General features: G+C 56.0%; 1 protein-coding gene across 1 annotated transcript; it reads left to right on the top strand.

Annotated features, from left to right (window-relative positions):
• The first annotated feature begins 8,611 nt into the window (after positions 1 to 8,611).
• Positions 8,612 to 22,466, top strand: LOC101671981 (galactoside 2-alpha-L-fucosyltransferase SEC1-like). Its single transcript, XM_004767409.3, has 4 exons — positions 8,612 to 8,699; positions 12,858 to 12,976; positions 17,356 to 17,467; positions 20,734 to 22,466. Exons 2-4 carry the CDS (start codon positions 12,875 to 12,877, stop codon positions 21,756 to 21,758), a joined length of 1,239 nt encoding a protein of 412 aa, XP_004767466.3. The 5' UTR covers positions 8,612 to 8,699; positions 12,858 to 12,874; the 3' UTR covers positions 21,759 to 22,466.
• Positions 22,467 to 22,746: the final 280 nt, after the last annotated feature.

The raw sequence follows: 22,746 nt of genomic DNA, 5'->3' as shown, positions 1-22,746 counted from the left end.
CAAGCATCAGAGGGTGCAGGTGACTTGCCCAGAGTTATACAAATAGGAAGCGGTGGAGCAGGGGAGGAAAATAGAGCAAAGGGGGACGAAGAAAACACGATGGAGGCATTGTGCCGAGAAGCGAGGAATCTGTCAGGAAGCTTGGCAGGGAGTTGGGGGTTGGAGAACCCAGGTCTGTTGGAGAAATAAATCAGGAAGAAATGGCAGCCATCCTGACCAGTTTCCTTGATGCTGGGCCGTGCCATGCTCTCTGTTGGCTTTGTTTTAACCCTCAAAGCAGCCCCAGGGAGTGGAGGGGTTAGGATTAGCCCCATTATACAGATAGAACACTGAGGCTGGTCTGAGAGGGAAGGGGCTCTCCCAAGATGGCATGGGTTGAATGGTACCCCCAAACCCACACACCAAAAAGTGCACCCAGAGTGGAACCTAATTTGCCAAAAAGGTCTTTGCTAATGTAACTAAGTCAGTGACCGTGCGACCGGATCATCCTGCATTATCTGGCTAGACTCAAAATCCAAGGGCAACTGTCCTTATGAGAGAAAGGCGGAGGGAGATTCGATACTACAATGTGCAGACAGAGGCAGAGGCTGGCGTGATTCTGCTGCAAGCCCGGGATCACATGGAATCCCCAGAAGCTGCGCGATGCAGGGACAGATCCTCTCCTGGAGGCTTTGGAGGGACTGTGGCCCTGCTGACACCTTGATTTGGGACCTGCTGCTTTCAGGGCTGTGAGAGAATAAATTGCTGTTGTTTTAAGCCATGCAGTTTGTGGTCATTGTTTACTGCAGCTGACCCCAGGGGTGTGGAGCAATAATGAGAAAGTCATGGAACTTTTCAGAGGCAGAGACAATGAAGGAACCAGAGATACATGGAGGGAGAGACAGACAAGGCTGATAGTGCAGAAGAGCAGCTTCTACCTACAAGTTTGGCTCTCCAAGTTGGCTTGTTGACTCTCCTCCTCCAGGAAGCCCTCCCTGACTGCCCCTCCTCCAACCGGAGTCAGTGCCTGCTGTGCACATTCCTAACACCCTGGGCTACCTCCATTAGAGCACCAATCCCATTAGGGGAGGAACTGTGTCCTCCCTCAAGGGCCCAGACCTGACCCATCTCTGGGTGTCCAACACTGGCCCCCAGAGGGCACACTGGGATCCTCAGGAGAGGAATCAAACACAATTGAATGAGACAATGCTCCTGATGTCTCTCCCCAGAGACTCTGGGCTCCTCCTGTCTGCTGAGAGACAACTGGATTTCCTGCAAGGCCCAGCGAGGGCCTCACCTCCCCTGGGAAGTCTTCTCTGATCTAAGAGGCAAGGTCCCCTGCTGCCTCCATGATTATCCACTGCACCAGATGTGACTGGACATAAGTCTGTCCCCTAGCACACCCTCCCAGATGGGGAGCCCCTGCAGGGCAAGTCCTGGGTCTGACTCAGATCTCCATTCCAGCATTTTCCAGGGAGACCTCAGGAGACAATGTTTTTTTGCGTTTACTTTCTTTTGTTTGTTTGTTTCTTTTTTTCTTTTCTTTTTTTTTAAAAGATTTATTTATTTATTTATTTGACAGACAGAGATCACAAGTAAGCAGAGAGGCAGGCAGAGAGAGAGGAGGAAGCAGGCTCCCCACTGAGCAGAGAGCCCAATCCCAGGACCCCAGGACCATGTCCTGAGCTAAAGGCAGGGGCTTTAACCCACTGAGCCACCCAGGCGCCCCAGGAGTATATGTTGAGTAAACAAAAAAGTGAGTGAATGAAGCCAAAATAGAAGGGGGCATTCAGAAATGGGTGGGGAAAAAATTTTGCACGGCGGTTAAGAGGAAGGCTTTCTGGGTGTAGGTGACATTTTCCTGACTCTTTTTCTGTCCCTGTAACCGGGGCCCCAGCTCAAAACTCATCCTTTCCTCGCCCCCCGGCCTTCCCCTCCCAGACTCTCCCTCCCCCTTCAGTGTACCCCTCAGAGATCCCAGAGTTCATCCTCCCTCTGCTCTAGCCACAGCGGTTCCATTGATGCCCAGCTCCCCTGGATGGAGTGCCGGCCCCTCGGCCTTTCTCTTGGGGACCAAATAAATCTTTTATCTGTCCTTCAAGACCTACCTTGAATGTCACTCTCTCTGAGGCGTTTCCTGATCTCCTGGCTCTCAGTGAACTTTTTTAAAAGTGTTTTATTTATTTAGGTAATCTCCGCACCCCATGTGGGACTCGAACTCATAACCCCAAGATCAAGGGTTGCATGCTCTTCGAACTTAGCCAGCCAGGCACCCCCATATCACTGATTTTTTTCTCACAGAGGACTGACCCTCCCCCTCCAGGGCTCAAAGACCTCCCATGGCTCCCTGGTGCCCTCCCCACCCCCAGGAGAAACACGCAGGCCCTCAGCCTGGCCTTAGAGGCCACCCAAGCCTTGGCTAGCATCAATCCCCAGCCTCATCTCTCTTCTCTATACCACACCAGGTCCTTGAGCTTCCAGACCTTTGGACAAGCTGTTTTCTCTAACTGGGGTTGCCTTTTCCCTCTCCTCCACCGGGCAAATTCTTACTCAGGAGTCTGCTTTTCCAGAAAGCCATCAGCAGTGGTGAGGTGGGCAGGAGCCTCGTTGGAGCTCTCGAAGCCACCTGTCCCTGAGTCCCCATTATAGCGCACAGACAGACTGGGCTCCATGCCCGGAGGCAGAGGGAAAGGCCAGGCCGGAGGTGGGTCCCAGATGTGGATTTCATGCCTATTTGTCTCGGTTGCTGGGAACAAAGTTTGGGTCATGGGGAACATATGGGGCTTGCCCTGTGCCTCACTTTCATCTCCTACCTCCCTGGCCCCTGGGTGGGAGGCAGGAGGGCCAAACCTCTCCAGGCCTGGGTGGTTCCCACAGCCCCTGTTCACCTTCTCACCTTGAGAACAGGGAGAGAGCTGCCCCCAACTTCCACTCCCTAGGGGAACCCAGCAAATTCTGCACATCGGTATTCTCGCCTTCTGGGCTCTGCTCTCCTGGGGGTGGGGTGGGGTGTGTGTGTGTAGCCACCAGACACTTAAATAATAACAAATTCAAAAGGCTCTTCCTCTGTGCCAGGCAGTTCTAAGCCCGTTAAACCACATAGTAACTCTTTTAATCCTCATAATATGCCCCGTGAGGCACCTGGCTGGCCCAACAGTGGAAAGGCTACTCTTGGTCTCGGGGTTGTGGGTTCGAGTCCCACACTGGGTGTAAAGATTGCTTAAAAATAAAATCTTAAAATAATAATAATAATAATAAGTCCCATGAGTTACTTCTTATCCTCCTCCTCATCATCCCAGTATTAGAGATGAGAGACCTGAGGGACACACAGAGATTTAAACCCAGGCATCCTGGCTTTGGAGTTTATGCCCTTCATGAAATGGTCTCTAAAGCAGTGCCATCCAAGAGAACTGTCCGCAATGATGGAAAATGCGGGAGCTCAATCCCAGGACCTGAGATCATGATCTGAGCTGAAGGAAGAGGCTTTAACCCACTGAGCCACCCAGGTGCCCCGAGAAGGATTTTTTTTTTTTTTTTTAATTTGCTGAATCTACTTAGACTGGTGTTTAATTTTAATGCATCACTACGTTTACCCAACCCAAAATGTCACGCCTCTATCATCTTTCCAAGTAAGAGAGCTTTGAAATGCTCTTTAAGATTCTCAGGTCCCTGGGTGGCTCGGTGAGTTAAAGCCTCTGCTTTTAGCTCCGGTCATGATCTCAGAGTCATGGTCCCAGGGTCCTTGTCCCTGGGTCCTGGGATCGGTCTGCATCAGGCTTTCTCCCCCTCTCTCTCTGCCTGCCTCCCTGCCTCCTTGTGATCTCTGTCTGTCAAATTTTAAAAAAGTAAAAAAAGATTCTCAAATTAGGGAGCACCTGGGTGGTTCCATCCGTTGTTTTTGCTTTCTGCTCAGGTCATGATCTCAGGATCCTGGGATCGAGCCCCACCTTGGACTCCCTGCTCAGCAGGGACTCTACTCCTCCCCCAACCCTCCTCCCTCTCATGCACTCTTGCTCTTTCTTTCAAATAAATAAATAAAATCTTAATTTAAAAAAAAAGGTTCTCAAGTTAAGGTGCACCTGGGTGTCTCAGACGTTAAGCATCTGCCTTGGGCTCAGGTCCTGATCTCAGGGTCCAGGGATGGAGTGAGCCTCGCATCTAAGCTCCCTGCTCAGGGGGAAGCCTGTTTCTCCTTCTCCCATTCTCCCTCTCTCACTGTCTCTCTCTCTCTCTCTGTGTCAAATAAATAAAATCCTAAAAAAAAAAAAATAATAAAATAAAAGCAGAGAACCTTTCCCAGCAGGAAGAGAAAAAGATGTAAGGACAGAAAAAGAGGCAGCAGAAATCTACAGTGTGAAAGGGACTCGACCTGCCTTTGAAGCTGGAAGAAGGGTCCCAGAGCCAAGGAATGGGGGTGGCCTGTATAAGCTGGGAATGAAAAGGAAACATTATCCCCTAGAGGATGCAGAAGGAATGCAGTCTGTCGACACCTCCATTTTAGCTTAGTAAAACCCATGTCAGGCTTTTGACATATAGAACTGTGAGATAATAGGGGCGCCTGGGTGGCTCAGTTGGTTAAGTGTCTAACTCTTGATTTGGGCTCAGGTCATGATCCGAGGCTTGTGGGACAGAGTCTGCTCATCCCTCCCTCTGCTCCTCCCCCGCACACTCTCTCTCTCATAAATAAATAAACTCTTGGGGCACCTGGGTGGCTCAGTGGGTTAAAGCCTCTGCCTTCAGCTCGGATCATGATCCCAGGGTCCTGGGATTGAGCCCTGCATCGGACTCTCTGTGCAGCAGGGAGTCTGCTTCCCCCTATCTCTCTCTGCCTGCCTCTCGGCCTACTTGTGATCTGTCTGTCAAATAAATAAATAAAATCTTAAAAAAAAAAAAAACTCTTTAAAAAACCCTGCAAGATAATACATTTGTATTGTTTCAGCTGCTGAGTTTATGGTAACTTGTTATGGCAGCAGTAGAAAACTAATACACTCATTTTTCTCTCTTTCCAGACACATAAGAGAATTCTGCTTCTCCAGCTTCATGCTATTAGGTGAAACCATATGAGTATCCTTTTATTTATTTATTTATTTATTTATTTATTTATTTATTTGACAAAGAGAGATCACAAGTAGGCAGAGAGGCAGGCAGAGAGAGAGGAGGAAGCAGGCTCCCTGCTGAGCAGAGCACCCAATGTGATCCCAGGACCCTGAGATCATGACCTGAGCCAAAGGCAGAGGCTTAACCCACTGAGCCACCCAGGTACCCCCCATGTGAGTATTCTTGACCAATGACTAGGAAGGGAAGTGCTGGAGTCGTTCCAGAGCCAACACCTTTATTTCTTGTGTGGGGACCATGCGGGTTCTCTCTCTGCCTGCTGCTGATCAAGATGCCATGGTTTGCGTTTGGTGCAGTGATAAGATGGTAGATGTCTCTCTGCCTGAGTCCTTGAATGACTCTGCGGAGAACCATCCCTTGGTGACTTGCATGGGACACATACACGGCCAAGAAATCAATTTTTACTGTATCATTCTAGCAGAGCTGGCAGAACCTGATCAATGAAGTGCAGGCACTAGCTTGCTGTTATGCAAGGAAGTGCATCCCAGGAGGAGAGAACAGCAAGTGCAAAGTCCTGGGGCAAGTACGCTTGACTTTTAAAGGAACAGGAAGGAGGTCAGTGTGGCTAAAGAGCTGTGAATGAGGGGACTTGTGAGGTCAATTATATGGTGGGAGTAGGTCATGCAGGGCCCTGTAGGGCAGGGCAAGGACTTTGGATTTTTTTTTTGGTGTGGTTTTTGTTGTTTTAATTTTTTATTTATTTTTATTTTTTATTAACATATAATATATTTCAATCCCCAGGGGTACAGGTCTGTGAATTGCCAGGTTTACACACTTCACAGCACTCACCATAGCAAGATTTTGGATTTTATTCTGAAAGAGATGGGAATCTACTCAAGAGTTGGATTTTGGGGGCACCTGAGTGGCTCAGTGGGTTGAGCCTCTGTCTTCGGCTCAGGTCATGATCTCGGGGTCCTGGGATGGAGCCCCGCATTGGGGTCTCTGCTCAGCAGAGCTTGCTTCCTCCTCTCTCTCTGCCTGCCTCTCTGCCTACTTGTGATCTCTGTCTGTCAAATACATAAATAAAATCTTTAAAAAAAAAAAAGAGTTGGATTTTGGCATAATAGGATCATGATCTGACTTGGGTTTTTTTGTTTGTTTGTTTTTTGTTTTTTTTAAAGATTTTATTTATTTATTTGACAGACAGAGATCACAAGTAGGCAGAGAGGCAGGCAGAGAGAGAGAGAGAGAGAGAGGGAAGCAGGCTTCCTGTGGAGCAGAGATCCCGATGCGGGGCTCAATCCCAGGACCCTGAGATCATGACCCGAGCCGAAGGCAGCAGCCCAAACCACTGAGCCACCCAGGCGCCCCTGACTTGGGTTTTAAAGCCATCTTCCTGGGGCACCTGGGTGGCTCAGTGGGTTAAAGCCTCTGCCTTTGGCTCAGGTCATGATCCCAGTGTCCTGGGATGGAGCCCTGCATCAGGCTCTCTGCTCAGCGGGGAGCCTGCTTCCTCCTTTCTCTCTGCCTGCCTCTTTACCTACTTGTGATCTGTCTGTCAAGTAAATAAATAAAATCTTTAAAAAAAAAAAAAAAGCCATCTTCCTGATTCTGTACAAAGAAAACTCTAAGGGGATAGAGGGAAAACCAGTATGGGTCACTGTAATAATCCAAGAGAACACTGGTGATGGCTTGGACAGAGTGGTATGAGGGGACATGTAAAAATGGCTGAGTTATGAACATACGTAGGCAGTGGATTATACAGGACTTGCTGATGAGACAAGACATGTGGGGGGCGGGGAGGTATAGGGCAAATGCCCCACGAAACTGGCATCAAGAAAGAATGGAGGGGCGCCTGAGTGGTTCAGTGGGTCAAGCCTCTGCCTTCAGCTCTGGTCATGATCTCAGGGTCCTGGGATCAAGCCCTGCTTCGGGCTCCCCGCTCAGCGGGGAGCCTGCTTCCCCCTCTCTCTCTGGCTGCCTCTCTGCCTACTTGTGATCGCTGTCTGTCAAATAAATAAATAAAATCTTGAAAAAAAAAAAAAAAGAAACAATGGGAAAAGACAAGATTAGGAGTATAGTTTTCCTGGAACAGAGAATGCTTCTTAGAAAATCCCTTAAAGAGGAGCGCCTGGGTGGCTCAGTTGGTTGAGCATCCCACTTTTGGTTTCAGCTCAGGTCATGATCCCAGGGTCAGAAGATCAAGCCCCACCTCCGGCTCCACACTCAGTGGGAGCCTGCTTGGAATTCTCTCCCTCTCCTTCCCCCTCTGTCTCTCCTCCGATACTCTCTCTGTCAATAAATAAAATCTTTATTAGAAAAAGAAAAAGAAAATCTCTTAGAGACTCCTAACTCCTGCTTCAGAGATGCCCCCACCATGAACCTGGCTGAAGCCAAAGACACGTTTCCCAGATATGAGATATTACTGGTGGCTTGAGGATTAAACAGTCACCTCCTGGAGTCTATTTCCTGCCTTTTTCAGTCCCATGAGGAGCACAGCAGAACCTTAAGGGGAGGATCTTTCCTTCTACCTAGTACCCTATGACATCATAACCCATCCTGACTCTCCATTGGCTGAGAGGTCCACTTTCCTCTCAGGGAATGAAATGGTTGTTCTCTAGGCTCAAAAGAACCCTAAGTCATATTTCTTCCTTTGAGGATCCCTCAGAGTACTCCCTCAGTGACTCTCCTGCAAAGAACACTCAAATTTGAAATGGTGTTTTCCATTGTGGCTGCAGTGGGCAGAGGTCAGGATGGCAAGGAAGGTCCTAGGCCATGACAACCTTCACTGCCATAGTATTTACTGCTTCTAGGGTTTTGTTGTTGTTGTTATTGTTGTTGTTGTTGTTGTTTTAGCTCCACCCCTCCGGCCTGGAGGTACCCAGCTGTGGGGTGGGAGTAGAATTCCGATCAGCACCAAGTAATGCCATGCCATTTTGTGGCTCCCAATGGGCTCTTTTCTCAGGAAAGGGTTTAGGCTGTACCTCAAGACCAGATGAACCTCAGTAAGAACCCTCTTTGGCTATTCACCCCAATTCCCTTTATTCCTTTCTTGGAGACTGCCCTAGGACCCATCAGGAACACAAAAGTGCTGAAGTGTGGAAATTTCTGGAAGTCTGGAACCGCTGTCCTTTCTTTCAGCGCATTTCCCGCCTTTTCTATCCACCCTCCCCCTCCAACTGGCTTCAGGCCCATCATCAAGCAACACAGATCTATCTGACCAGCACGCAGAGACGGTGTACCAACCCCTTGCTTGGATCAGGCATTGCGTCGGGGAGCACAGCCGTCCTTCAGCTGCTTAGTTTCCTTCATTTGCCCCCCTTCCCACCGTCCCAACACATATCAGGTGCTGTAGCCAAAATTGCCCCCAAGATTTAAGACTTTATTTAGGGGAGTGGCCGCACAGGTCACAGGCCAAACGTCCTGGCCAGATACCCCAAAAGTCTTGCTGGCGTTTTGCCGTCTTTGGTGGTGGGGGGCAGGGGAGCGGGTCCTGGCCCCGCCCCCACCCCCACGCACTTTAGCGGGCGCGTGCCAGTGACGTCAGGGGCTCCACAGCTTCTGATTGTCTCGCCAAGGGACGCGCCATCGAAGTGGAAGGCTTGGCTCACCGTCGCTTCCAAGTTCCTCAGTGGGCTGTGGAGGCACCCAGCTCTGGCTCTGAGGTTCGGGGTTCGGGGCCTGGGCTTGGGGTGGGGGGCCGCAGGCCGCGGCAGCCCCCGGCGCGCTCCTCCAGCTGCAGCCGCCGCAGTGGCCGAGCCCAGAGTGGCCTCCAGGGCAGCGCGAGGCCGTGGCGGTCGAGGACCAGGCGCGCGGGGTCAGGGCCGCCGGCTGCGCTGCCCAGCAGCAGGTAGTCGGTGTTGGGTCGTAGCCGCAAGCAGCCGCAGACCAGATCGGCGCGGGGCACCCAGGCGTCCTGGCTGCCGCGGGACACGGGCCGCGCCCGCTGCTTGTACACGGCCAGCACGCGCACGGCCAGCCGCTGCCACGCCGGGCCCGCGGCCTCCGACGCCAGCACCTGCGCGCGGAGAACTGCGGGGAGGGTTGCCATAAGGCCCAGGCTGGAGAGGAGTGCTCTGGGGTCGCAAGGGGCCTGACCCGGTGGGGAGAGGGGACAGGACCCCGGGGGTGGGTTCCCAGGAAGCCCCAAGGGAGGAGAGAGACCTTGAACATTGGAGGGTGAGAGCTCTGGGGGTATGGCCCTGTGTCCTGAATGGTGGACCCTGCTGGACGAGACATGGTCAAGGCAAGGAGGGCAGGGCTCTATGGAGTGTGAGATGGGGTGCCAGAATTGTGATAGGAGAGTGGGGCGATGGAGGGCTCCTCCTGTGGAGGGGAGGCCAAACGGAGGAGCCTGGGAACATGGGACATGCCATGTGGGATGCTTTGGTTGGGGTTCATCCTGGGAGCAGCAGATGCCCGAATGATCTGAGGTGTGGGGAGGGATGACTGGGGGGCCCACAGTGGGTGTGGGTGGAACAAGGCAGAAGAGGCAGGTCGGGGGTCTCAAATGTGGCAGAGTCAAAAGACGTCAGAAGCAGAGCCCTTGGAAAAAGGCTTGGGAGAGGCTCTGGGATGAATTTGGGGGCCAGAAGGAGTTCAGAACCTAGAACCTGAGGGTTGAGGTCAGACTGGTGGTGATTCAGAAACGTGATCTCAGAAGGGCTAAGGTGAGATGTGCTGTGGGCAGGACTCTGGCTCACAAGCTAAGTCTGTGGGGCGGAAGATCCCTGTGGGAGGCAGAACAAGAAGTTTCTATTGTCCAAGTCCTAGAACACCACTGGCCAGATGATGATTCTCAGGGAGGAGAGGCCTGGGGTCTAACACCATTGAGGGAAGTCACAGGTTGGTCTGGATTCAAGGGCTGGGCTGAACTCCTGAGTATCTAAGAGATCTGAGATACCCCAGGTCATAGGCCCTGAGGTCATGGGTTAGGGAACTTTGGGGGTGAGCTTCTGTGGGAGTGGGCCTACGGTTCAGAATCTGGGACCCTGACGGGTGATGCAAAGTATCTAAGATAGGCAGGACCCTCCATTCAATGGGCACCCCCTTCTCCTTTCATCCCCAGAAGGTCCCCTTTCTCCCTCAAAGATGTCCAGCTGAAGGGGGCCAAGAACATGGGGAAGGAGGAGACCTAAAAAAATAAGGAACACCCCCACTCTGCTGCCCCTGCCCCCCTTTGTCTTCTGCCCCATTAGGTCCGAGATCAGGAAGAGTCCTTTAGAGACCTCCTTCCCGTTTAAGATGAGAAAGCTGAAAGTGGAGAAGGAGGCATTCAACAGAACACCTGAGTAGCCGCCGGCCATTTTTCTCCCCGGCACTCACCGTAGTCTTGCTGACAGTACCTCCGGAGGCTCATGTGTACCCTGGTGTCCGAGACATTGCAGTAGTTTTGACACTGGGGGTCTGGGGAGGGTCAGGCCATCTGCAGTGGGCTCCCGGGGCCTGGACTGCAGCGCCCCATCCTGCCCATTCCCACGCTCCATCTTGATGGACAACTGGGGTGCCCCACCCCTTGGGATTGGGCTCAGTGAGCCACCCTTGTATCCCCATCTGGGGGCCCAAGCAGCCCATCCCTGATCGCCCTTGATCTCCGGGTTCTCCACACCAACCGGTCTTACCAGAGCTGTAAGCACTAGGGGTAGTAGCCAGGGAGGTGGTTGCCTCTGGAATTCCTGTGAGAAACCAAAGGAGAAATTTACCCTTAATGCCCCCTCCCATGCGTCCCCACCCCAACAGGTATCCAGGCATCCAGATCCCATGTCTATTCCCTTAAAACCCAGGAGTGCGCGCTCCCTTTGCCCTCCTCCTCCTAGGACCTGGAGTTGGTCCCTAGTCCCTTCTTCCTTCAGATCCCCCACCCCCTCCTCCCTCAGATCCAGGAGTCCAGGCTCCTAGCCTCCTCCTTCCCAAGACTAAGGAGACTGGAATTTGAGTCCCCATCTCCCCCAAGGGTCCAGAGTCTGACCTCCAGCCTCTAGCTTCCATCTACCAAGGACCTGGCCATCAGCATCCTTGCCCATTATAGAACCAGGATGTCCCCTTCCTGTCCCACTTAGGACTTGCAACCCTGCCCCTCGTGACTCACGCTGGCAGGGCATCCGGGGAGAGCGGCTCTGCTGGTAGCCGGGACCACAGCGGTTGCATGTGAGGCCGGTGACCCCTAACTTGCAGGGGCACTGCCCACTGGTCTGGTTGCAGATGCCTCCCGTGGCCCCGATCGGGTGACACTGGCAGGCTGCATGAGGAGAGGAACTTGGGACCCAGGCTGTCAGGGCCCCAGACGCTCCTACCTAGTCCCCCAGCCCCAGGAGTCTGGCACCACCACCTCCTTTCCCTCTAGGCCGGGCTCCAGGCCGCACTCACCCCTGCAGACCTTGCGGCTGGTGATAGGCTGGCTGGGGTCCCTCCAGAACCCCGGCCGGCAGTAGTGGCAGTGCCGCCCCGCCGTGTGGTGGCGGCACCTCTCACAAACGCCCCCACTCCGGCCACCGGACAGCCGGAAGAGCTCCGAGTTGAACCTGCAGCGTCGGGCATGCTGGTTGCAGGAGCAGGCTAAAGACAGGTCGTGACATGTGCCTCAGGCTCCCGCCTTCTGTCGCCTTCTGTCCCGGTCCCCAGCTTCCCGCCCCCACCCCCACCCTCAGGAGAGGAAATAACGCATCCCTGCAATGAGGAGGTTGTCTGGGTCCCAGACCCGCCTCATTCTCATCTTTAAGGGGGGCACACTGGACTGGAGTGGGTGAGCCTGAGGGCCCAAAGTCTGTGTGAGACTGGGAGCTTAGGGAGGAGCAGCCACTCTGCTCCCGGGGGCTCGGGCTGTGGGGTCAGCCCCGCTGCATGTCTGCTCCCCACCGTGCTCCTTGCGCAAGTGACTTCTTTCTACAGCTCGGCCTCCTTCGCTGTTACAGCGTCCCTTCTGCAAGGTTTAAAGGAAACCAAAAGGATATAAAAGGCTTGCCCCAGGGCCTGTGACACAGAGCATGCGCATCTGTTCTCAGCATGTTTCATTCTCAGAGCAGCTCTGTGAGGCCCGTGCTGTCATCAACCCCAACTTACTGATACAAAAGCAGAGGCACAGAGAGGCAAAGTCATCTGCCCAAAGTAACATGGCTGGGGGCGGTCAGAGGCAGGCTCAGAACCCAGAGCTCTTGGCAACCGTGCTCCAGTGTGGCCCACCATGGCATGAGGATTGTGTGTGTGTGTGTGTGTGTGTGTGTGTGTGTGTATGTGTGTGTGTGTGTTCCTGGGGAGCGCTGATCAGTGAGGCCTTGGCTCTCAAACCTTCCTACTTCTTAGAGTTACCAGGAAATGTTAAGAAGAAACCACACATCTTCCAGGGCACACCCCAGACCTTCAGCTGCGCCCAGGGATCTGTATTTCTAGCCAGCGTTTCTGAGTGAGGGGCCACAGGAGGGGGTTCATGGACCGCTCTTGGGAGAGGTGTAAGGAGTTTTTAACCCCTGTGGGGTTTGGGAGGCCTGGACTGGCAGGTGCCCATAACATAGGGGGACAGCTGCAGGAAAGAAATGACTCGCCTCCCTAAACCTTGGTTTCCTCATGCAGTGGGGATTTTAGCTCCTCTCTCCCTGGGTTGCTGTGGGCCGCAGTACTCTTCGGGTTATCAGTGGGAAGAATCAGGCTTTGGGTTCTTTCTGACCTGAGGGTGAAGACTTCAACTCAATTCCATCCGGAAGATTCACATGGCTGGAAGGGGTTTAGAGCACTGGGCCCCATAAAGCTGGCAGCTCGGCCACAGGACTTAGTCCCACCCTGTCCGCCCAGACTCTGCTTCGTCACCACACTGTTGGCTTCTTACCCAGGTGCAGCAGCTGGGGCCATGCTCAGCCTGGGGCAACATGGTGATCCTCAGAGGGACGGCCTCCCCAGCTCCCAGGCCCTTTCGGGGCCCAGGATGAACCAAATCCTACCCCCAGGCAATGTAAGTCTCCCCTCCTTCCCCCTCCCCAAACCCCCACCCCGCAGGGGTCTCAGATCTGGCTGGTGGGAGTGGGCCAAGGGTGGTGGGAGCAGAGGGTCCAGCAAGACCCCGATGGGAAGGAGGACAGAGTGGGGAGCCAAGGACGATGGGGCGCGCTGGAAGTTACTCTACGCAACATGGCGGGAAGAAAGAGAGCAGGGATGGGCAAAGAATCGGAGGGTGGAGAGAGGAGGGGGGTGTGTCTGTCTGTCTGTCTGTCTGTCGAGTAGATGTACTTCCCAAGGCCTCATAACTTATTCAGACCCTCTAGCCAGGCCCGCAGGCTGGCAGTGCAAGAAGGAGGGCGGTTTCTGAGGAGGGGTTGCTGGAGCAATGGGGAAGGGCCAGGCTCCAGAAGCTCGGGGTCTGGAAACACTGTGGAGGGGAGAGGGAGTGGAGCGTGGAGCAGGCCTCAGGAGCTCTGATCTACCTGCGTGGTGTAGGGGGTTGCTCGCTATGGAGGAAGTTCTGTCTCCCTGAGTCTAGACCCAGCACTGCCCCTTGCTGGCACAGAGCCTGAGGGCAAGAGATGCCTCCCCTCTGGGGGTCCCCCTTCTTCATCTGGGGATCGGTAACATTGGCAGGTACGCAGCAAGCTCTTCTTCGGTACCAGGTGCCATACCCAGCTTTATTCTAAGGACTTTATACATATCGACCCATTGGATTTGCACTACAGCCTATGAAAGAAATGCTGTCACCGTCCCTACGTTACAGTCGAGAAGGAAGTGTAGGCCCAGAGAGGTCAAGTCACTTGCCTGTGGTCGCACAGCCTGGAAGCAGAGGAGCTGGGATTTGAGCCCAGGCTGGCTGGCTCGCTGCCAAGCCCATGGGCCTGTCTGTCGCTCCAGAGAACCTAGCAAGGTTGCCCCTGACAGGAGCTTGGCAGGGACAAGCCAAGACCCCCGAGCTCTGAGCTCGGGTTTGGACCTGCCACTTCCTAGCTGTGTGTCCTTGTGCGAGGGACTTCTCCCCACCTAAACTCAGTCTCCTGGTCTGTAAAATGGACGTGATGAGAAACCCCGCCTGGTACACAGCAGGTGGTGCCTCAGTATGGACTTAACTGCTGTGGTGGGTCTGAGGAATCAGGAAAGGTCCAACCGTGCTGTACCTGCACTTGCTCAGGAAATGCTTTTCATAGCAGCAGCAGCTTCGCAATGGCAAGTGGGCAAGAGGCTGGAGCCTCTTATGGGGCAGCTGGAAGTCGGGGCGGCAAGGACCAGGACAGGCAGGGGGAGCGAAGGTGGGAGGCTGTAGGGCAGGGGAGGAGGGGGCGGGCTCAGGATCAGCAGGGGTGAAGCGAAGAGCCAGGAGCTTTCTGGAGGGAGACAAAACACTGCCCTGCTGGTAGGGACCAGGGACCAGCCCCTGCAGGGTGGGGGCAGGGTGGGAGTGGGTGAGGGCAGGAAGAGGGGGCCCCAGGACTCACGCAGGCAAGGGTGGGGGTGCCAGGGCGTGGCAGGCCGCCAGGGCCAGTCTCGATGGGACGGGCGGCAGCTCTCGCACCCGGGGCCGGCGGTGTGGTGGCGGCAGCGACAGCGGGGGGGCCGGGCACGGGCGGCGCAGCGGGCTGCGTGGCCATGGCATTGGCAGCGCCCCCGAACTCCAGCCGCCACCAGCCCCGCCCGGCCCCCGAACTCCACGCGGAGGTGACTGACCAGGACGCTGGATTTAGGGCCTGGCAAGGCTCGGAAGGTCACCTTCTCGGGGCCTCCCAAGGCCCCGGGCCAGGCGGGTCTGCGCCACAGCGATCTCCAGGGACCTCCTGCAGCCCAGGCAGCAGACAAGACCAGGGCCGGGGATCCTGGGGTGCAGAAGCGCAGGCTGACAGACGTCAGGAGGAAGGGGCCACCCAGGGCCAGGGTTAGACTGCCATTGCAGGTGGCCCGGGGGCTGAGGTCCGGCCCCAGGGAGAGAGCACAGGCCTGGGGACAGGAGGTCGCTATGCCAGTCAGCCGGGTCACTGGTGGGAGGCAGAAGCGCGGACGGCCACCAGGATGGTAACATGGGTCTGCGGTGGCTGCCTGGCCCAGGAGGAGCAAGAGTGCAAAGGTCATGGACATGGTCCTAGCAGAGCACGTACCTGGAGAGGAGAAGAGGGACCAGGCTGAGGGCCTCAGGCTGCCCTCATGGGTCAGTCTCCACCCCGCTCCCCCGCCCCAGGCTCTCTGAGGAACCCCCTGCATTCCACCCCCTGCCCTGCCTGAGCCCCCTCCCCGGCTGCTGCTAAGCGAGGAAAATAGTTCCATCTGGGGAGAATTACTGTTTACATAACCCAAAGGGAAAAGAACGCAAGCAAAATTGAGAATTTTGCCTGAACTAATCCGTAGCTTAACACCCCAGAGCTATCGTCAGTGTCGAGGGGTGGGGGCCCTGGGGACACGGCAGGGGTGGGGACAGATGGGGAAACCTAGAGAGACCACAAGCGGGGGAGGGGGACTTGGATACTGATGAAGCTTAGAAACGAAGAAATAGAGAAAGAGACAGAGGCACAGACAGCAAAGACAGAGAGGAAGGGAATCCAAGTCTAAGGGAAGGGCCAGGTGCAGAGAAGGAAGCGTGAGGATAGAGGACCGGATATAAGGGGAGGCCGGAAGGTCCAGATGGGTTGCGGCTGGACTCCCAGATCCACAGAGAATGGGGGGTACAGAGTCTCAGAGAGGCCGGGGCCAGGACAGACAGGCAGACCTGGGGGCTCGGAGACACACCCAAGGAGCTGGAGGAGAATGGAGGGCCTCCCTAGCTTGGCCGGTAGGGAGGTGGGGAAGCGGGGGAGGGGCTCGGCGGGGCATCAAAAGCTGGAGGCCAGGCCCCTGGCCCACGAGGATCAGAGCAGAGGCCCTTTCCCATGTGGGGCCCTAACCTTGTTCTCCACACCCAGGGCACGGAGGGGGATTATCGCCAAACAACCCCAGCCGCCTCCTCCTCACTGCCACCCACCCCTAGCCTCCACCCGGCCTTAACCCTTTCCCACCCAGTTGCAAAGCCCAGAGAACTGTGTGCTAAGGAACCAGAGAGGGTCACGCAGGGGACTCGAAGACTGGATCACTCAGGAGCTGAAGAAGGGGGGGTTAGGAAAGCAGATGTCTGAGTCCTCCTTAGAATTCAGAGTAGGAGGACCCTATCCTTGGATTTCAGAGGACTTTCTGATAATCTCAGCCCTCCCCATTCCCGCCTATCATCCTCATCCTAGGCCTCAGGGTCAGGAGAGTGGAGCCCCCACATTCTCTACCCACCCTAAGGTCCCCAGATTAGAAGGTCTAACAGAGTGGAGGTGGCAGGTGCTGGCGGGGGTGGGGGCAGAAAGAGAGGCAAGGCCAGGTGGCAGAGTGTCTGAGGGGTGCCTGAAGTCCAGACCCTGGGATGGCAGGGGCTAGGGAGGGCTTAGTGTGGAAAGCACCCCCTCCCTAGTTTTCCCCTTCTGGGACCAGCAGACCCTAATGACGAACTGCCTTAGGTTTGGGGACTTTGGAGCATTTCTGGGCCCCAGTGTCCGTGCCCCTGGCTTGCTCCCGGGAGTCTCTGAGGCATCTGGGGTTGCGGCTGGGGTCACAAACGCCCTGGGCCTGATTTCACAGCCCCCAGTATCCCCACCGTGGTTGCCAGAGACTGCCACCCCCCCACCCCTGGGCCCCGGATAATGGGCCTCACCCTCCGCCGCCCCTCCCGATGAGCCTGGCGCCATTTTGCACCCATGCGGCCCTGGCATTCGCCCTGTCCCTTAGCGCCAGCCTCGTTAAGGATCGAGCCCCCATCTCCTACCTCTCCTTTCTTGCCTGGGTGGTTCACGGGGTACCGTTTTTGGCCCTTAGCACCTCAGCCAGCCAGGCCACAAGTCCCCCCGGCATCCCCGGGGGATCCGGAAGCCAGCCCTTGCCCATCTGGGGACCCAGATGTCCAGCCCCCAGGCGCCTACCCCTCTGGGAGCCAAAGCCCACTCCCATCCCCCCTTTAAGGAGCACAGTCTAGCTGTGCTCCCACCAGACCCATCATTAGGCCCCCATGCCTAGGCAGTGAAGGGTCCATCTGGGGCCCAGGCTCCTTTTCCCTGGCTTTTTTGCACGCACCCTGCCCTTTGTACCTGACATTGGCCAAACCTGCACCCAAGAAGAGAGTGTCCCCTGTAGTTAGCTTCTCACGTGGTGTTCTTCCCTCCTGCAGGAGCTTGGCGGTTGCGGCGTGGGCTCTCAGGAGTGAGTGCCGAGTGGCTGTTGTCAGGCCCCAGGCTAGTGGGGGTTCTGGGCGGGAGCTCTGAGCAGAGCCCGCAGAATCCAACACCACCACCACTCCCCCCCACCCCCGCCCCAGTCCCTTTGCCAACCGCAGCCACACTCTCCCCACAGGGACCCCATCCAGCCACACCACCCAGGACTGTGTGGGACGTGAGGGATGTCACCCCAGGGGGGCCTGAAACCAGGCAGCCCAGAGCACGCTGGCCCAGGAGGCTCAAGACAGGTAGGATGGGACAGTGGCTCCATGGGCTTCCCGGGTCCGGGTCGGGGTCCCCACCGCCGTCACACTCAGACTCTGTCCCACCTACTCCCCACCGCTCCCAGCTACTGGAGGCTGGGCTCAGCTCGCCACATGGTGGGTGGTTCAGTCCATCCCTCCCATCGGGAGGGGTAGGGGCTGATCTGCCAGGCGGTGGGACCCCCAGCCAGCCCCTCCTCCCCTCTGGATCCTCTGTCTGCTGTGGGTAAACTGAGCTTTAAGGTGAGTCGCTTTCCTTTTGGCAAGATCTGGGCGGCCATAGGAAAACCCAAAGAACTGGGCCACTTTCTAAGACATTGGGGAAGGAAGTGAGGAGGTGAGACTCCTCTGGTGTTGGAGGAAGAGAGCAGGGACCTTGAGGGGGACAGGGACAGAGCTCAAAGACGGCCTCCCCATGGCCTTAACACTTCAGTCATGAGATTTTCGTGCAAATGTGTCAACCATTACAGACCCACTGGTTTTGACTAGAAAAATAAAGCTTTCCACTCCTTCCCTCTGAGAGAAGCCCTCGGGAGCTTAGACCCAGATATGTGCTGCCGTGGCTTTGTGTATGTTTACTGGTATGTTTACTGGTTTATTGTGGTGCAGTGTGGACCCAACCCTGAGAGGAATTTGGGACCCCCCCTCCTTCTGTCAGGAGCCTGTTCTGGGGTCCGGCGCAGCCAGGACGGTCTGTGACTCTGGTTCCTGGGGACCCCCTTGCACCACCGTGGAGGGACAAGCCTGGGCAGGCGCTGGGACAGAGGCATCAGTTTTGAAATTAGGCTGTGGGGAGCAGTTGGCTGCAAGAGGGGGCATACGGGTGCCTGGGGACAGGCGGAGACAGGCACTGTGAGCCCAAGGAGCAAGGGAAGAGCAAGGCTCCCTCCCTCCTATGTACCCGCACCCCAGCAATCCCGTCCTTGTCAGGTTTACAATCTAGAGGAGAGATCGCTATGGAAAAGCAGTAAGTAATTCTGTTCTAGAGAATGGCCGAAGGTGACAGGCACTTCGGAGCAAAAGCGGGCAGGAAAGTGCGGGCAGGGCAGGGTTCTGGAGGGGACTTTTGGGCTGAGGCCTGAAAGTGGGGAGGGGAAGGCACCCAGGCATCCTCAAGATAGGAGCGACCCTATCTTGGCCAGAGAAAAGTCCAGAAGGTTTGGGTCTCCCTTTATTTTCCTCCCCTCCTGGGGACAAGAAGTTTCTTAAGCTAATGTGACCTGGAGGGAGGCTTCTTCCTCACTCTTGTTTTTTTCTGCAGCCTGAGCTGCTTGAGGCAATTACCCCCAAAGGTACCTTGGGAGATGCTGTGGGGGGAAGGGCAGAAGCAGCTGGCAGGGGCAGGAGCTGAGCAGAAAGAATTCTCCAAATTGGGAAAGAAACTTTTTTTGCGGGGGGGGGGGGGGGGCGCTCCTCCAGGATTGGGCACCTTCCCCCTCACAGCACCCCAGAGAGAAGGAAGCAGGATCTCCCTGGGGCACAGTTCCGTGGTGGCTCAGCCAGGTGGGACCCACAGCTCTGGGCTTTCAGAGGTCTTTCATCCCTACCTCAGTGGCCCAGAAATAAGAGGTTCCAGGAGGCAGGGCAGGTCATGCTCTGCGTATAACTGGACAGAGAGCGTGCATCTGAGAGCTCTCCCTCCGGAAGACTTGAAAAATCGAGGACAGCAACGGAGAGCACAGATTTCTGAGGTTCAGATCCATTGCTCCCTCTTTCCTAGCTGTGTGACTTCCGGCAGGTTTCTTAACCTCTCTGTGCCTCAGCGTTCTCATCTGTCAAATAACTCTAACAATGCGCCTTCCCCAGGGGAGACCATGAGGTCTAGATGAGTGAAGACAGGCCCGCAGACTCATACCTGAAACTTTTGGACCAGACAGGGTTCAGAAACTCGCCATCGGCCCCATGGCGGGGTGCGGGGTCTGGGCAGCATCCCATAATTGAACGTTAACAGTTTGTGCAGCAGAACACACGGGCATCACATTAAGTCTAGTCCACAAGGAGCCGCAGGTCGCTTCAGGCCCCATTTTGTCCCCACAGGAGTTCAGTTCAGATGGGGGTTGGCCACCAGTCTTCAGGAAGGTGGCGGGTAAGGAATCACTGCCTGGGGTCCGGGTCCGCAGCCCAGATGTACTGGTTTTCTGGGACTTTTCTGACAAGAAGCCAGGAGAGGGCACTCTTGAGACTCAAGGACAGAAGGTGACAGCCTAACGAACTAGCAGCCGGATTTGCAGAGCCTAGCTGGGAGTGAAAACATGGGATTCCTTATTTGGATGTACTGATAATTTCTACCTAGTGAGAGCAGAGTATTAAACCAAGTGCAGGCCCCCATTTTTTTTTTTTAAAGTAAACTCTACCCTCAGCATGTGGCTCAAACTTGCAACCCCGAGATCAGAAGCCGCCTGTTCAGTTGACAGCCAGCCGGGTGAAGCGTAGGTCCTCGTGAGTGCAGGCCTTGGACAGCTGCCCAGTTGCGTACCAGGGAGGCCCTGGGCAGTGGGTACATTGGTCCTGAGTCGCTGCTTCTTCTCCAGTGGCCCAGGCTCCAGTCCCTGCTCAGCTCACCTGCTCTGGCTTTGGGACCTGGACAGCCTTGAAAGCTGGCCCCCAGCGGGACCTGAGCTGAGCAGACAGCGTGATGAGGATTGGGACAGAGCAGTCACCAGCCCAGAGAGAAGAGGGGCTCGTTTTTTGGCAACAAAAGCAGCGGGCAGGGCATTTATGGTACCCTGCCAGGGAAGGGCAGGTGATGTCCTACTTTAGCCCTCCTGTGGAAGAGCCAGCCGACCTCGCCGGGGACCCACATTAAACAAGGGACATTTGAGGAGGGCCCATAAGTGTTCAGATTTCCCAAAGGGTCAGATTACTAAAGTCAGGAGCCCTGGAATATTGGAGCAGGAAGAGGAGAGCTGAGGCAAGGCCCACAGAAACCTGCCATTTAATGAGGCTGGCCGGAGGGAGTAGTGGGGCTCCTGGAGAGGGGTGGGGCAGAAGGCAGAGCAGGAAGAGTGGGGGTCCTGCCACCCAGTGCTTCCTTCTGCCCGGGCCCACAAGACCCCCAAGCTGCAGCCATGGGGAAACCACAGGTAAAGGGAGGAGCAGAAAGCGGGTCAGGACATACTGGACGCCCCTGGACTTGCTTGGAGGAGTTGAGCACAGGAAGGTATGATTTGGGGGTGAACAGGACTCGGGTGGCCCTAGCTGTCGCTCCTGACCACTTCCTGTTTCCCCTTTGCTCCCTTCCCCTACCCCAGCCATCCTGGGATTCCGGGCCACCTGCCCTTCTGTCTCCACGATCTACTTCCTCTTCATCCTCTTGGTGGTGTCCACCATCTTCCACTGCCACCGCCGCCTGGCCCTGGTGCCCGCCCCCTGGGCCTCAGGCCACGTGGTCCTGCTCCCTGGACCCCTGCCCCCAGGGGGCATGTTCACCATCACGGCCAAAGGCCGCCTGGGGAACCAGATGGGCGAGTACGCCACCCTGTACGCCCTGGCCAAGATGAACGGGCGGCCGGCCTTCATCCCGGCCGAGATGCACAGCACGCTGGCCCCCATCTTCCGGATCAGCCTCCCGGTCCTGCACGGCAGCACGGCCGGCCGCATCCCCTGGCAGAACTACCACCTGAACGACTGGATGGAGGAGCGCTACCGCCACATCCCCGGGGAGTACGTGCGCCTCACCGGCTACCCCTGCTCCTGGACCTTCTACCACCACCTGCGAGACGAGATCCTGCAGGAGTTCACCTTGCACGACCACGTGCGGGAGGACGCCCAGAAGTTTCTAAGGGGCCTGCAAGCCAAGGGGGCCCGGCGGGTGACCTTCGTGGGCGTCCACGTGCGCCGAGGGGACTACGTGCGCATCATGCCGCAGGTGTGGAAGGGTGTGGTCGCCGACCGGGACTACCTGCGCCAGGCCCTGGCCTGGTTCCGGGCCCGCCACCGCTCCCCGGTCTTCGTGGTCACCAGCGATGACATGGCCTGGTGTCGGCAAAACATTGACGCCTCCCGGGGGGATGTGGTGTTCGCAGGCAATGGCCTTCAGGGCTCCCCCGCCAGGGACTTCGCGCTGCTCACTCAGTGTAACCACAGCGTTATCACCGTGGGCACGTTCGGGATCTGGGCTGCCTACCTAGTGGGCGGGGACACCGTCTACCTGGCCAATTTTACCCTGCCCGGCTCCCCCTTTCGCTGGTTCTTCAAGCCCCAAGCAGCCTTCCTGCCAGAGTGGGTGGGCATCGCCGCTGACCTGGGTGGGGCCAAAGAGAACTCCAGGCCCTGAGGCCTCCCAGCTGGGCGACCTGGAACTAGTAACTTAACCTCTCTGGGCCTTGCCGAGCGGACCTAATCCAGAACTTCCCTCCGAGGCTCTTGCCACAAGTTCATTTAGTGTCGTGGGAAGGCCCCGGAAGTGCCCGCCACACACAGGAGTGTGGGTTGGTGCACCCCGAACTTTCCAGAGGGTTTAACGTGGAAACCTATTTTTCGCCCTCTCCTTGTCCCTGGCTTTGGGAGTTAAGTCCAATGCCCCTGCCTCCTGGGAGGGTTCAGTGAAGCCTTTCCTCCCCTCCAGTCAAGGAGAGCCAGCCAAGTGTCAGGTTTGGGGTTTCATAGGGGCCTTAATGTAGAAGGGAGGAACCCACAATTTGAGAGGATGAATCTCGGGGAGGTGCCCTTGGTGGGGAGGTGAGGTCCCTGGAAATGGGGGTGCACGTGGGACTCAGGAAGGACTCCACACCACTCTGCCCAAGGCAGCAAAGACTCCCAGAGTGTAAGGTCCTAGGAGTGGCTGGTGGAACCCAGGGGTCCCAAAAGACAAAAGTCCGGTCATGTCAGCAGCCAGCTGCAGGCAGATGGCCTCACCCCTTGGCACTGCCTAGGCCCCCAGGGCACAGAGTCCCTCTAAGAAACCCCTGTGTGGATGAGAGTTGGACCAGGGGATCACGATTCGGGCTTTCCTGTGTTCAGTGCATTTGGCTTTATGGATATACCGGTATCTTTCTTGTAATACTCCTTTTTGGATATTTAAAAAAAAAAAACTTCTTTGTTTTTAAAGATTTTATTTATTTGTCAGAATGAGAGAGCACAAGGAGGGAGAGTGGCACGGGAGGCGGTTGGGGAGAAGCAGGCTCCCCGCTGAGCAGGGACCCCCCCCCCCCAACGCAGGACTCAATCCCAGAACCCTGGGACTATGACCTGAGCCGAAGGCAGACCTTATACCGGCTGAGCCAGCTAAGCGCACGCCCCTCCAAAATCTTAGCATACAGTCA

This window comes from Mustela putorius, unplaced genomic scaffold (genome assembly GCF_011764305.1).
Source record: "Mustela putorius furo isolate JIRA1106 unplaced genomic scaffold, ASM1176430v1.1 tig00000196_pilon_pilon_pilon, whole genome shotgun sequence".
Classification (NCBI taxonomy): Eukaryota; Metazoa; Chordata; class Mammalia; order Carnivora; family Mustelidae; genus Mustela; species Mustela putorius.
This window is presented reverse-complemented; position numbering and strand designations above follow the sequence as displayed.

Bases quoted from the DNA above. Each gene is read 5' to 3' on its own strand.
- LOC101671981 (XM_004767409.3), top strand. From the start codon at position 12,875: ATGCTCAGCCTGGGGCAACATGGTGATCCTCAGAGGGACGGCCTCCCC. The intron at 12,977-17,355 runs GTAAGTCTCCCC...CTCTCCCCACAG, and splicing joins AAATCCTACCCCCAGGCAAT to GGACCCCATCCAGCCACACC. The intron at 17,468-20,733 runs GTAGGATGGGAC...CCCCTACCCCAG, and splicing joins GCCCAGGAGGCTCAAGACAG to CCATCCTGGGATTCCGGGCC.